The 16,133-nt window shown below is 44.8% G+C and overlaps 1 protein-coding gene across 4 annotated transcripts in view; it reads right to left on the bottom strand.

Annotated features, from left to right (window-relative positions):
• The window catches only part of LOC126235908 (uncharacterized), a 634,203-nt gene that overhangs the window by 107,070 nt on the left and 511,000 nt on the right, over positions 1-16,133 (bottom strand). For all 4 annotated transcript variants that reach the window (XM_049944857.1, XM_049944858.1, XM_049944855.1 and 1 more), the window contains exon 2: positions 7,124-7,234. In XM_049944857.1, the coding sequence (XP_049800814.1) occupies positions 7,124-7,234 (111 nt within the window). The remainder of the gene's footprint in view (positions 1-7,123; positions 7,235-16,133) is intronic.

Below are 16,133 nucleotides of genomic sequence, written 5' to 3'. Positions count from 1 at the left end.
GCTTGTTCTGTTCATCCGCAGTGATTGTTTTTGCTAGCACTGGTTTGTTCTTGTTTCATTCCTTAAGTGAACAACGTGCTGCTGAGGCATTTTGCTTTTACTCGGCAAAAATGCTGCTGAAACCGTTTTAATATTGAAAACAGCTTACCGAGGTAATGCTATGGGAAACATTCAGGTGTACGTATGGTTTGCTCTATTCAGATATGGCGACATGTCGAGTGATGAAAAACCTCGTTGTGGACGTCCATCAACAGCCCAAATCGACGAAAATATTGAAAAAAATCGAGAGCTTGTGTTCACAGACTGTCGACAGACAACCGATCAGCTGTCAGAGATTAGTGGGTTATCCTCGAGGTGACAATCAAAAGGTATGTCGAGTTGAAACATGTCGTGCTTTGAAACAATAGCTTGAAACTGATCGAGATTTGAGTCATGGTGCTGTGGTTGCGACCCAGAAACAAAGCAACAGTCAATACAATGGAAGACGTCATCGTCACCCCGTCCAAAAATATGTCGTCAAGTCAAATAAAACATCAAAACAATGCTGATTTGCTTTTTTGATGCCACGGGCGTAGTTCATCCCGAGTTTTCCTCGAGGTTAGACCGTCATTCAAACCTTTTATGTGGAAGTTTTAAGAAGATTGCGCAACAGTTTTAGTCAAAAACAGACCCGATTTGTGGCAGACAGGGGACTGGTTCTTCCACCACGGCAACACATCTCCACACACAGCCGTCTCTGTTAGACAGTTTCCGGCTAAAAATGGCATGTTTCTGCTGCCCCACGCATCGTACTCGCCTGACCTCACTCCGTGCAACTTTTCCTTGTTTCCACCCATGAAAAGAGGCATGAAACTACACCGATTTGACAACATTGAAGAAGTCAAGAAAATAAACGAGAGGCCATTTTTAAGGATGACGACAAAAAATGTTTCGAACAGTGGAAGCACCGGTGGGACAAGCGTGTTAGCTGTAATGGACAGTATTTCGAAGGGGATAAGGTTGTTTTGTAAACAAGTTCAAAATACGACTGTCACTCCAAAAGAAATGCATACTATTTTTTAAAAAAAATCCATCTTTTATTCTACATGGCTCTGAGCACTATGGGACTCAACATCTTAGGTCATAAGTCCCCTAGAACTTAGAACTACTTAAACCTAACTAATCTAAGGACATCACACACACCCATGCCCGAGGCAGGATTCGAACCTGCGACCGTAGCAGTCCCGCGGTTCCGGACTGCAGCGCCAGAACCGCTAGACCACTGCGGCTGGCTATTCTACATGTTTGAAAGTTTTACAGTGTGTAGATACATCCTTTAGGAACAATATTTTCATTTCTCCACATAATTTCCATCCCTCTCAACTGCCTTACGCCATCTTGGAACTAGCGCCTGTATACCCGCACGGTAAAATTCTGGACCAACCTGTTCGGGCCACTGTTTGGCAGCGTGCGTAAGTGAGTCATCATCTTCAAACCTTGTTCCACGAAGAGTCTTTCAGTTTCCCAAAGAGATGAGTCACATGGAGCCAGGTCATGACTGTACGGCGGGTGTTTCAGTGTTGTCCATCCGAGTTTTGTGATCGCTTCCATGGTTTTCTGACTGACATGTGACCCTGCATTGTCGTGCAACAGCAAAACATTCTGCTTTTGCCGATGTGGTCGAACACGACTCAGTCTAGCTTGAAATTTCTTCAGTGTCGTCACATATGCATCAGAATTTATGGTGGTTCCACTTGGCATAATGTCCACAAGCAAGAGTCCTTCGGAATCGAAAAACACCGTAGCCATAACTTTTCCAGCAGGTGTGGTTTTGAATATTTTTTTCTTGGGTTAATTTGCATGATGCCACTCCATTAATTGCCTCTTCGTCTCTGGTGAAAAATGATGGAGCCATGTTTCATCACCTGTCACAATTCTTCCAAGAAAGTCATCTCCACCATTCTCGTACTGTTCCAAAAATTCGCTGGAAACCGTTTTTCTTGTTTCTTTGTGAGCCACTGTCAACATCCTGGGAACCCACCTGGCACAAGCCTTTTTTTAACGCCAACACTTTCAGTATTCTGCAAACACTTCCTTCCCCTATACCAACGTAGGGTGACAATTCTTGCACCGTGATGCGTCTGTCAGCAGTCACCAGTTCGTTAACTCTCTGAACATTTTCTGGAGTGTGTGCAGTACGAGGCCTGCCGCCGCGAGGACAATCCTCAATATTGCCGTGCCCGCTTTCATCACGTAACTTGCTTGCCCACCGACTAACTGTACTGCGATCGACAGCAGCATCTCCATACACCTTTTTCAACCTCTTGTGGATGTTTCCCACTGTCTCGTTTTCACAGCACGGGAATTCTATGACAGCACGTTGCTTCTGACGAACGTCAAGTGTAGCAGCCATCTTGAAGACATGCTGTGACGACGCCACTCACGGGAACAGGTTGAACTAAGTTTGAAAACAACCGGGAAGGATGTATCTGCACACTGTAAAACTTTCACACATGCAGAATGAAAACTGTATTTTTACGAAAACAGTGTGCATTTCTTTTGAAGTGACCCTCGTATATGTTGTTGTTGTTGTTGTTGTTGTTGTCTTCAGTCCTGAGACTGGTTTGATGCAGCTCTCCATGCTACTCTATCCTGTGCAAGCTTCTTCATCTCCCAGTACCTACTGCAGCCTACATCCTTCTGAATCTGATTTGTGTATTCATCTCTTGGTCTACCTCTACGATTTTTACCCTCCACACTGCCCTCCAATACTAAATTGGTGATCCCTTGATGCCTCACAACATGTCCTACCAACTGATCCCTTCTTCTAGTCAAGTTGTGCCACAAACTTCTCTTCTCCCCAATCCTATTCAATACCTCCTCATTAGTTACGTGATCTACTCACCTTATCTTCAGCATTCTTCTGTAGCACCACATTTCGAAAGCTTCTATTCTCTTCTTGTCCAGACTAGTTATCGTCCATGTTTCACTTCCATACATGGCTACACTCCATACAAATACTTTCAGAAACGACTTCCTGACACTTAAATCTACACCCGGTGTTAACAAATTTCTCTTCTTCAGAAACGATTTCCTTGCCATTGCCAGTCTACATTTTATATCCTCTCTACTTCGACCATCATCAGTTATTTTACTCCCTAAATAGCAAAACTCCTTTACTACTTTAAGTGTCTCATTTCCTAATCTAATTCCCTCAGCATCACCCGATTTAATTCGACTACATTCCATTATCCTCGTTTTGCTTTTGTTGATGTTCATCTTATATCCTTCTTTCAAGACACTGTCCATTCCGTTCAACTGCTCTTCCAAGTCCTTTGCTGTCTCTGACAGAAATACAATGTCATCGGCAAACCTCAAAGTTTTTACTTCTTCTCCATGAATTTTAATACCTACTCCGAATTTTTCTTTTGTTTCCTTTACTGCTTGTTCAATATACAGATTGAATAACATCGGGGAGAGGCTACAACCCTGTCTCACTCCTTTCCCAACCACTGCTTCCCTTTCATGCCTCTCGAATCTGATAACTGCCACCTGGTGTCTGTACAAATTGTAAATAGCCTTTCGCTCCCTGTATTTTACCCCTGCCACCTTCAGAATTTGAAAGAGAGTATTCCAGTTAACATTGTCGAAAGCTTTCTCTAAGTCTACAAATGCTAGAAACGTAGGTTTGCCTTTCCTTAATCTTTCTTCTAAGATAAGTCGTAATGTTAGTATTGCCTCACGTGTTCCAACATTTCTACGGAATCCAAACTGATCTTCCCCGAGGTCCGCTTCTACCAATTTTTCCATTCGTCTGTAAAGAATACCCTCGTATATAGCTTTAAAAAATTATTCCGATATTTTGGGTACCCCTCGTACTACAGTACATACACTGTTTGATGAAAAGTGTCTGGGCACTTGTTAGTGCACATTAATATGAGGTGCTCCCCCCTCGCCTCTGTTGGGGATACTTTCAATGATTTGTCCTCACTAGCAAAGTGCGGAAAAAGGTAGGAACCCTCACTAGCAATAATAATCTCAGAAACAGGTATAGTACGGTAAGCTAAGATTTCCCGACTTTCAAAGGATTCCAAACCGGCTCTAACTGCACTGTTACAAGCAACGAAAGCTACAGTTAGCCATCCGTTACCCAAACTGGAGGAAGAAGAAACTTTCATTAAAGAAAAAGTTAATCTCGCACCACAAAACAAAGTAGGTCCATGAATAAGAACAAATTGAGCAGTTTTAGAAACTCCTATGGTTTCGTTCTTTTTACCCTTAGCAGAAGATGTCGAAGCACCAAGAGTGCCGTCCACATTAACAAGTGATTTGTAAACCAACATTCGCCGGCGACGACGAAAATTGTCAGCAAGCTCACTTCTTGTACGATGGCGCTCCTGTACAATTTAGTCATCCAGCTCATCAGTACTTGGATCGAATGTTTCCTCATCGACGGATAGGCACAGGTGGCCTAATTTCTTGGCCTCCACGCCCGCCTGATTTGAACGCTATCCATTTCCACTTCCGGAGTGATCTAAAATCATTGCTGTATTCGTCTTCAGTGCCTGTCATGAAATCCCTTCGCAATCGAAATGTGACAGGTTATGAGGAAATACGCAATACTCCTAGAGTTTGGAATCCTGTTCTCAGGGCCATGAGAAATCGATGTGAGGCCTGTATTCAAGGAGGAGGTGGTGACATTTAGATCATCACCTGTAAAGGCAACTACCTTCGAGAAGAAAAACCTCTCTGTGAATCTCATTGTTTCGAAGGCCTTAACTCAAAACCAAGCATTTCCGGCCACATGTTGTAATGAACTCTTTTTGTTGTCTACATATGGAGAACACACATCTGAAATTGTGGCCTCTGTTTTTGGAATACCTTGTAGATAGTCCTTTTTCCTTCTTCAGGAAAGAAAAATCCTCCATTCTGCACTCTACAGTAGCTTGCAGAGTTTATTTGTACACAGGGTGGGAGGGATAGGAGGGAGAGAAGGTTTGTATGAGCAGCTGCCAACGGGCTCGTGCGCATGCGCAGAGCTGAGTCCGCCTATGAGCAGTGCCTTCCTCCCGCTCCTGGCTACTTTTGAAGCGTGGCTGTTTGCCGTATGAGCAGTAGCAGCAAGTAGCCAGATGCTACCCGGAAAAATTTTTCCGGCGCGGCCAAGCTGCCAATTTCGCGCATACGTAGAGCAAGCTGAGTTATAGTGAGGGAGTCTTTCTCCCCGTGACCCGTTCAAATGGTTCAAATGGCTCTGAGCACTATGGGACTTAACATCTGAGGTCATCAGTCCCCCTGAACTTAGAACTACTTAAACCTAACTAACCTAAGGACAACACACACGTCCATGCCCGAGGCAGGATTCGAACCTGCGACCGTAGCGGTCGCGCGGTTCCAGACTTGAAGCGCCTAGAACCGCTCAGCCACAACGGCCGGCCCGTGACCCGTGAGATATACAATATGTTTCGTGATGTTGCTGGTCTTTTCGTTTACAGCTCCCACGTCAAGTGAAAACAAAACAGGTTTCTGTGGCCGGGAGCCATCAAGTGAATTAATATACATTCTCATAACCATGAAAGACCAAAATAAGTTAGTAGTTTCAATTTCCTGATTTTATATTATTTCCACGTTATTAGCAATCAACCATTAATGTCTTAATGAAGCTATTTCTGTCAGTTTTGTAGAGAAATTTGCTTCTATTAATTTTTTCCGCTGAGGCAGTTTAATTTGAAACGAAATGTTCCATTCCGCACTATTGTCTACTTTCAATTTCGTTCAATTTCAAGTGAAAATTTTCATTATGTGGGATAAATGACGTTACTCCATAATAAAGAACCAAACATGGGAATACAGTACTGGACCTCCAAGAAAATTGGTATCACGAAAACCACATAGAAAACCTGAATATGATGTACTTCAGAGTGCATCTGGACATGGAAATGTGTAATTAGAGCGGAATGAAGCATGTTAGTGTGGTTCACGAAATTCTGGTGCTGCTGGAGTAATCTCTGATGTCCTGTTCCTTTTATGACACTGTAAGATCTCTTAATGCTATATATGTACGAACTTACGTAAACATTTACTTGAAGCTGAGTAAGTAGGCAAATTGGGTCAGTAGTTTTGAACTAAATATTTTGTTTCAATTATAATGACAGCTGTAGCAGAATTTTACAAATCTGCCTTCTGTGAAAGTGTTTTTCGATCACAAGGCACTTGTCTCGTACTTCCTCTAGGCCTGAAGTTATTTCTTAATTTGTGTTTACGTCTTAAATTTCTAGAATGCCATTTATGCTAAATTGTAGACGGAGAGCATACCGTGTTTTATCGTTTTAACTCCCCACATGGCTTCATATTTATTCCTAGAGTACAATTTAAACTGTCAGTTGTACAGTTTCTTTGCCTCACAGACAACCTTGTTAATTTTTTTACACATTTTGAAATAGTCATGAAATTTATTGTCCTTTATTCTGGTGTAAGCTACACAAGAAACTTTCTTTTTTTTTTTTTTGCAAGAAATTTGTATTCCATCCTACTAGCTTTTTGCAGAGCTGTGTAGATGTAAACCTGTTGGAAATGCTACATAACAATATTGCAGAGTACGAATTAAAAACAAAAAAAAAAAAAAACAAAAATCTGTCAATGTCACCTCACAGCAAAAGGTCATGGTACTTCCAGCTGTGGAGTCTAATTTTGAAACGATATTTTGCCAAGAACTGCTTCCTTATTTGCATCCTATATCTGTATGGGATATGATAAAACAATTGCTATAAGTACACCATTGTATGCCCTCTCAACAAGATGCCGCAGGGCTGCACATGGTCACGTGATGCCCCACCACGCACGAAATTCCACCAGAAATGCGACGAAAAGCGTATGAGCAGAGCAAGCACCAAGCACGGGCTGCCTACGTCATGGTAGCTGCGCATGCGCAGTACAGCCTGTTGTCTGGTAGCTGCCCAAACGAACGTAGACTCTCTTCATTGATCTGTTTGGTAATTTGATCAGGTCCGGTGCTATTTATGACCTCAACTCTAATTATATTTCACGGCGAGTTGAAAATGGGCCATTATCAATCTGCGAACGGCATATGGGAGCAACAGGTGGCGCGGCACAGTAGCGCGGGCAGAGTGCGAGATGGACCCACCTGCTTGGCCTTGGCGGAGGCCCTGACGAGCTGCTCATGGTCGGCGTGGTCGGCGCGCGTCTCTGCCAGGTAGTCGGCCAGGTACTGCTCATACTGCGCCAGCCTCTGCACCTGCAACAACAGGCAAGTGCCGCACTCAGTCACCCTGCCGGAATCTGGCTGCTGGAGTAAGGAAAAGTAGAGGATCTGAGAGGTCGAGATGTGATGTTACTGAAAGATCTTGAAAGATTCACTGATAAGAAATGACCAGGTTCTCCACAGAATCTACGAGGAAAAGCCTGTACAGAGGACACTGACAACCGGAACAGGCTGACATCAGGGAATATTTCCAATGAACGTCAGTTTCGATACAGCTGTATTTTATTTTGACATTTATATACTACAACGTGCACTGAAAGAAATTAACTAAAAAAAAAAGAAACGATACACCACGAAGGAATTATCCGAATGCGACGGAAATCGCTAAATGTGATGTACACTACTGGCCATTAAAATTGCTACACCACGAAGATGACGTGCTACAGACGCGAAATTTAACCGACAGGAAGAAGATGCTGTGATATGCAAATGATTAGCTTTTCAGAGCATTCACACAAGTTGGCGCCGGTGGCGACGCCTACAACGTGCTGACATGAGGAAAGTTTCCAACCTATTTCTCATACACAAACAGCAGTTGCCGGCGTTGCCTGGTGAAAAGCTGTTGTGATTGCTCGTGTAAGGAGGAGAAATGCGTACCATCACGTTTCCGACTTTCATAAAGGTCGGATTGTAGCCTATCCCGATTGCGGTTTATCGTATCGCGACATTGCTGCTCGCGTTGGTCGAGATCCAATGACTGTTAGCAGAATATGGAATCGGTGGGTTCATGAGGGTAATACGGAACGCCGTGGTGGATCCCCACGGCCTCGTATCACTAGCAGTCGGGATGACAGGCATCTTATCCGCATGGCTGTAACGGATCGAGCAGCCACGTCTCGATCTCCGGGTCAACAGATGCGGACATTTGCAAGACAACAACCATCTGCACGAACAGTTCGACGACGTTTGCAGCAGCATGGACTATCAGCTCGAAGTCCATGGCTGCGGTTACCCTTGAGGCTGCATCACAGACAGGAGCGCCTGCGATGGTGTAGTCAACGACGAACATGGGTGCACGAATGGCAAAACGTCATGTATTCGGATGAATGCAGGTTCTGTTTACAGCATCATGATGGTCGCATCCGTGTTTGGCGACATCGTGGTGAACGCACATTGGAGACGTGTGTGCGTCATCGCCATACTGGCGTATCACCCGGCGTGATGGTTTGGTGTGCCATTGGTTACACGTCTCGGTCACCTCTTGTTCGCATTGACGGCACTTTGAACAGTGGACGTTACATTTCAGATGTGTTACGACCCGTGGCTCTACCCTTCATTCGATCCCTGCGAATCCCTACATTTCAGCAGGTTAATGCGCGACTGCATGTTGCAGGTCCTGTACGGGCCTTTATGGATACAGAAAATGTTCGACTGCTGCCCTGGCCAGCACATTCTCCAGATCTCTCACGAACTGAAAACGTCTGGTCAGTGGTGGCCGAGCAACTGGCTCGCCACAATACGCCAGTCACTACTCTTGATGAACTGTGGTATCGTGTTGAAGCTGCATGGGCAGCTGTACCTGTACACGCCATCCAAGATCTATTTGACTCAATGCCCAGGCGTATCAAGGCCGTTATTAAGGCCAGAGGAGTTGTTCTGGGTACTGATTTCTCAGGATCTATGCACCCAAATTGCGTGAAAATGTAATCACAAGTCAGTTCTAGTATAATATATTTGTCCAATGAATACCCGTTTATCGTCTGCATTTCTTCTTGGTGTAGCAATTTTAATGGGCAGTAGTGTAGATGTGCAGACAAATGATTACAATTAAAAAAAAATGGATTTATTCAAGAGAATGAGCTTCACCAGTTGAGCAACATAACAACGCTTTAGTCTACCTCTGGTTCATGTGCAAGCAGTTATTCGGCTTGTCATTATTTGAGAGAGGTCTTGGCTGCTCTGTCGATGGATATCGTGCGTAATTGTGTCCAACGGACATATTAGACTGTCAAAAACCCCGAGCTGCTTGGAGACCCTGTCCATAATCCTCCATACGTTCTCAGTCAGGGAGAGATCTGGCGATCTTGGTGGCCAAGATAGGATTTGGCAAGCACGAAGAAAAGCAGTAGATACTCACGCCATAAGGGGGCGGACATTATCTTGCTGAATTGTAAGCAATGGATGGCTTGCCACGAAGGGCAACAAAACGAGCGTAGAGTATCGTCGACGTACTTCTATGCTGCAAGGGTGGCGCAGGTGTCAACCAAATGGTGCTGCTATGAAAAGAAATGGCACCCCACACTATCAGTCATGGTTGTCGAGCCGTATGGCGGGCGTCAGTCAAGTTGACAGTCAACTGCTGTCCGGGCCATCTCTAGACGCGTCTTCGGCCTGGAATCACATTGACTGGAGAAGAATTGTGTTCAGTGATGAGTCCCCATTGTGTTCAGTGATGAGTCCCCCTTACAAACTGAACTCTGATGGCCAGCGTAGACACGGGTGAAGACAACGTGAATATCAGTGGGATGGTCTGTGGTGTCATTTCATTTTGTAAGAATTTGATCATGAGATAAAAAAAATACAGCTGTGAGAGGACTAAATACAAAAACAGCGTAAGGTGCTATCAGCTTTCCAAACATGTACTGGAAGTCAGAAACAGTTCTTATTCCCAGTGAAATAATACTCGCACTGTCGTGGTGGATAGCTTCCTGCAAAATCTGAGAGCACCACTCAACTTATTTTTCGATAATTTCTTTCATAACGATTCTGAAGTATCACAGTTAAGGTCGAAATATGCCGATACATGTAATATCCACACAACAATTTTCTTGTTAATATTAATTAAGACAATGATAGAAGTGCATCCATCATCTGCGAGATAACGGAAAAAATTCCAAGTCCAGATTTGTGATGTATGACTGAAATGCAATGTTTGGATATGTGTTTACCGAAATGTTGATTTCATTTGCGAGTAACTTTATTATTTTTCCATTCTTTTTGTTTCAGATTCTGACTGAGGAAGGACAGTAGATTAACCATCCTTAATCTTTAAGTCAGTAAAATATCAATGAAGACTAATGATAGATCAAACTGGTATTCACAATTATAAACGCTTCTTGACTTTTGGTAGGCCATTATGCAGTTTACTATTGAGAACTACTGATTAATTGCTGATGACAAATAGTAGCAGAATATCAGCTGTACTGGAAATATCAAACAGCCACACAAACATCAGTAATGGTGTTAAGGCATATAGCTTATTAATAATATTACGATTACACATACCATAATACTGAAACTTTATGTATTATGAAAAACATGTTATTTGACAGAAAATAAAATGAGACCATTGACAATGGTGGAATTTTACCGAAACATGCATCAATATTAAAGAATAATTCGTGTTCACACAAAAGAGAACGATATTTTCATAACAATACGGTTGAAACGAGTTTTTCTCCCAAACCACACACACAGCGCACTGGTGTACAGGTCTCTTCAGTGCAATATAGGTACAAAGAGAAATGGGGTAGGAACCAAAACGAAATTGAATTACTCAGCAAGGATCCACTGGAGACGATAGGACCTTTTACGAAAATCTTCTGAGAATGTCTCTGAACAACTTGCGAAATTTTATCGGGGGAATTGCAGTATACTGCAATAAAAAGTGCCCTCCGTCACTATCTTATAGAGCATGAGCTGGCAAATCCGTCAACCGAAACTATAGCAAAAGGAAAGGTATTCACAAGCTTAGCAGTACTCACAACCTACTCCGGAAAACAAATGAACACTCAGAAACACGGTGCTGTGTGCGGAACAGGTGAAAGTGCAGTAACAACTCTATTAAGACAACCTTTGTAAAGCTTTATCAGAGTGCAGCGAAGTTTAAAAAATGCAAATGTAGCAAAAGAAAAAGCGGGTTGATAAAAACCGAAAAATCGCGGAAAGCGAAACTAGGTTTCCCGACATCAGTCTCAGCAAACAACGAGGGAAACAGCAGTGGACTTCATAACACGTAAAAAGGGGGAATAAACACAGCGAGTAAATTGTACGCCAAATATATAAAGAAAAATGTTCTTATCTACTAATGGCATAATGTAAAAACATTACGTATACCATTTTACAGTACATTCTTTGTAAATAAAAACGAAACGCTTCTGTTGAAGAACTCTCTTAAAGCGCCCTTAGCTGAAAATGGAAAAGCAATAATAACGGACAGATAATTGACGCATCAAATTAAAAGAGATCTCGTCCATGAAAGACCAGAATCGCCTAGGACAAAGGGTTACTTGATGAACAGGTAGCAGGTCTGGGGGAACTAAGCCAAGCACGGCTTTGTCAGAAATCTGGGCCCGTCCTGTGTTGGTGGGACAGGAAGGGCTACAAAATTTTGCAGCTGGGCTTTCTCGCAAGCCGCAGGACTGTGGCAGATGCAGGGACGGGAAACCCCATCCGCGCAAATGGACGCTGTTAGGGGCTGGCTTGTGTGAAGGCGGAAGGCTAGCTCCGGAGAGAATAGTCCGTCGCGTTAGACAAAGAGCGTTCTTTTAGCGAGCTTTCAGGGCGTCTCTCGCTGACAGCGACAGGGAAATCCACCTGTCATCCCAGCCAGTCTTTGTCATCGGGTCAGAGGGGTCAACGGGTCCTAAAACAGTGCGCTATACTTCATGATATTTACCGATCTGGTCACCTGTGAAAAGTGGAATGTTCGTACACAGGGGCCCACGAGAAATACGGGCCTCGTAACGAACTTGTGACGTCACACTAGTCGGCTTTTCCGCCACACTTCGCGAAAGCGCACTTCTGTGCAGGCGCAGGGGAAATCAATGTGTGTTTGTAAAGGTTCCCACTAAAGGCCTTAACTTTGTCGTGTGCTATCGAGTGCTTGCATACATACGAATTGTTAAACTCGTCTGAAATAGTTACTCGCTCCCCGTCGGAGAGAGCTGCTGGCACTTGTAATACCAGTAACACCAGTGCATACTGTGACGTAAGCGCCACAGCCGCCTTCATCGTGGGCCTCAGTACACACGTGGTTACCATCCTTGTCGCTTTGGAGGAACTCGTGTCATTTATTACTTCCCAAGAACCATTAAGTATGCCATTAAATTAATGCAATTTCTCCCCCCTCCAATCAAACCACTTCCATTGATTTTGGTGACAGACCTCTATTGGTGTAGGTTGGAAGGTGAAAACTTGTATTTTCAGATTTTGAAGCAATGGAGACTGATCCATAGCACCGAAGGCCCACATTTTCACCATATATAATACACATCATTATGACTACATGTCACCACTACTTGTGATTTGTTCATACGTTTTTAACTACAGAAACATCTAGTCACTAATATTTGTTCGTTATATAACGTATTTTTCTTCATAAATAACTAAATTTCCAAGGAAAACTCGCAAAGACATTATTAAGGAGGTGGTTTAGACTACTATCTTTTGGTTCAAATAATCGATTTTTTTAAATTTCATTTTTGGATGCATGAAAGTGTTTAGAATCCACCCTTGAAACGGTTTTTCCGATTGCGGAACAGAAATGTTTGTTATTCGCGGTTGCACAAAAATTGCCCCTCCCTGAAGTCGGCCTTTTTCACGCACCAGTTTTTTTTGCGCAGGACGAGTAGGCTGTATTCTTTTTAATACCCATGCAACTGGCCAATTTCAACCTCGGATCATGTGCTTGAAAATGACCCACTGTTGAAATGGGCCAACTGCACGGATAATAAAAAGAACACAGCCTACTTGGACCTTGTTTTCATCTTCAAAGCACGCTGAGGCTGTGGGCCCTCACAAAAATACGCTAAAACGAGTATATTCATTTAATGGACTGGCCTGCCCTTTCCTCCAATTTAAATAGAATCGATGATTTGTGGGATGCGTTGGGGAGACTTATTGTAGCGCGTCCACAGGCACCAATGACCATCCAGCGGTTGTCAACCGCGCTGGAAGAGGAATGGAACACCCCACCACAAGAACTTCTTACTAACTTTGGTGCCAATAAGGTAGCACGTTACAGAACACCAGTGTGTTTGAGTCGGAAGTAATGATGCGTGCAGAAGAAGTGAGGAGACGGAAAACAATTTTTTTTTCTCTAGTTAGCTTGGCAAGTGAGAGAGGGAATGTGGAGCGCGGTCAGAATTATGTCAGTGTTACAGCAGGAAGCGGACAGCCCCAGGCCAGGCAGTCACACAGCTGGGCTGGAAATCCTCCGTGAAGCAGAACGGAACTGCGCTGCCCGGCATTAGGTCCGCCGCACACAATACCGTGGCTACAGTGTCGCACGCCACGATCTGCCGACTCTGAATGGCGCATTCAGACCGCATTATTCGGTTCTCCACAGAGCTGCATGTGGCCTCTTTACTGCTCGTCCTGACCCTGTCCGGCAGTCTACAGTACGAGGCTCTACTCTGTTTCCCTCTTATAGCAACGTAAGTTCTCGCACGTCTGACACTAAATTACATCACGATTAACACTTGTAGATTCTGGCACTGGAGCTGCATCTGCTACATAATGATTTCACGAAGCCCAAAGCTTTCGAGATGCCTTAGATTATTACATGTCCCAAGGAAGTCCACGTGAACGTCTCTATACCAGCGCCTTTCGTCCGTGGTTCAGGGCATATTTCCAGCAGCCGTTCGCATGTAGAACGGCGTATTCGAGCTCTGCCATCAAGAAACGTGACCAGGTGACAAGTTTCCATTGATAATGATCCAATCTCGATTATTTGTGTCCACTACAGCCACAACTGAGAGCGTCGTTGGGACACCAAGTCTGCTGCGGATACCAGTGTTAAACTTTGTACAGTGATGTGTTCCGAAACACTTGTGCCCGTTGCAGTACTATACGTTGCCGCCTACACTGCTTCACAGAGCGAGTAAGCCTCCGACCTCCATGTTCTAAGATGCGTGTAACTCCCTTGTGACAGTAGTGCAACCCTACCGCAAATTGCTTCAGATTTCAATGCTGGCCCTTCAACGAAAAATCATTGATATGGGCTTTCGGAGTCGAAGGCCCACTCATGTACCTTTGATGACTGCACGAGACAAAACTTTACGCCCCACCTGGACCCGTCAGCACCGACATTGGACTGTTGATGGCCGAAAACATGTTGCCTGGTCGGACGAGTCTCGTTTCACATTGTATCGAGCGGACGGGCGTGTACAGGTATGGAGACAACCTCATGAATCCATGAACCCTGCATGTCAGCAGTGGACAGTTCAAGCTGGTCGAACCTCTATAATGGTGTGGCGTGTGTGCAGCTGGATTGTTATGGGACCCCTGATGCGTCTAGATACGACTCTGACAGGTGACACGTACGTAGGGCATCCTGTCTCATCACCTGCTTCCATTCACGTCCATTATGCATTCCGACGGACTTGGACAATGCGACACCCCACACGTCCAGAATTACTACAGAGTGGCTCCAGGAACACTCTTATGAGCTTAAAAACTTCCGCTGGCCACAAAACTCCCAGACATGCACATTACTGGCCACATCTCGGCTGTCTTGCGACGTGCTATTCAGAAGAGATCTCCACCCTCGCGTTCTCTCATGGATTTGTGGACAGCTCTGCAGGATTCATGGTGTCAGTCCCCTCCAGCACTACTACAGACATTAGTCGAGTCCACGCCACGCCGTGTTGCGGCACTTTTGCGTTCTCGCGGGGGCCCTACATGATACTAGGCAGGTGTACCAGTTTCTTTGCCTCTCCAGTGTAGATGTAGATGAAGAGAAACCTCATCCACATTTGGCTACCGCTAAGCCGAATATTGGCGAAGGCAATGCCCTCTATCCGGAAGATCCGTAATAGTATGAGTGGGAGGATTAAAAACGTAATGGTCATCAGTTGGTCCAAACAACAGTAAAAACTGTTAAGAGAAATAATCAGGTCAGTAGGTGGGTGGAGCGAGAAGAGTGTCTGTCGTGGTTTTGCATGTGACGGGGGACCGACCCAATCCCGATCCGTTATAGTAGAAGTGTTAAAGACGGGAAAGCACTGTTCACCAAAGCGCTATCGTTAAAACCGACAACAGGGTACGTCAGAGAAAAGGGGCTCACTGTACCTAAAAGCAAAATAGAGGCAAAGAGGGATGATCAATGTAGCTGGCGAAGGAGGCAGGGTCGGAGGTCCGGCAGGCCGAGGCTGCCGCGGACAACATAAAATATTTTGTGACAGAAGGGATTGTTCTTCAAGGCGGAGAACAATACCGCGACGGGTGGAACGTACCTGGTAGTCGGGCGGCACGCCGTACGTCATTCGTGTTTGGTGCACGTATGTGGTGACCGCCGCCGCATGCCTCTCGGTACACGAGGCACGCCCTGGGGAGCCGGGGGTCTCCTTGCTAGTCCCGGCGCGGGTCTCTCCCGGGTTCGGTAGTCTTTGTCCGGCGGGCACGACGCCGGACTCACGTCATACATATATAATACCGTATAAAGCACTCCCCCGCTGCCGGCTCCGTCACAGCGTCCGCGCAGCGTCTGCAGTGGCAAGATTAGTGTTCAACGTCTCTTAGGCGAAGCGTAACTCAGACATAACGAGTGTGGGGAGATATATAAACCTTTCATTACCATTGCGACATTCACCTTGATCGATGGGCGGAAGGGAATTTGAAGCTTCCTCCTCACGAATGCCCCGCCTCGATGGGTTAATTCAACAGAGAGCTCTCCACAGGTTTTATATTACGAACTACGACATGTAAGAACGAAACTATCGGTACAAAACATGAGACGAGCTTGATAAAATATTCTCGGGTTGACAACCGAGTCAATGCGTTGTTCTCCGTCAACGTTTCAGCAAGTTTCTTACTTGCCATCTTCAGCGTCTGAAGATGGCAAGTAAGAAACTTGCTGAAACGTTGCCGGAGAACAACGCATTGACTTGGCTGTAGAACCGAGAAAATTTTATCATCCTGATTCGCAGAG

Source organism: Schistocerca nitens, chromosome 2, assembly GCF_023898315.1.
Source record: "Schistocerca nitens isolate TAMUIC-IGC-003100 chromosome 2, iqSchNite1.1, whole genome shotgun sequence".
NCBI lineage: Eukaryota > Metazoa > Arthropoda > Insecta > Orthoptera > Acrididae > Schistocerca > Schistocerca nitens.
The sequence above is the reverse complement of the archived record's forward strand: the minus strand, read 5'-3'. Positions and strand labels throughout refer to the sequence as shown.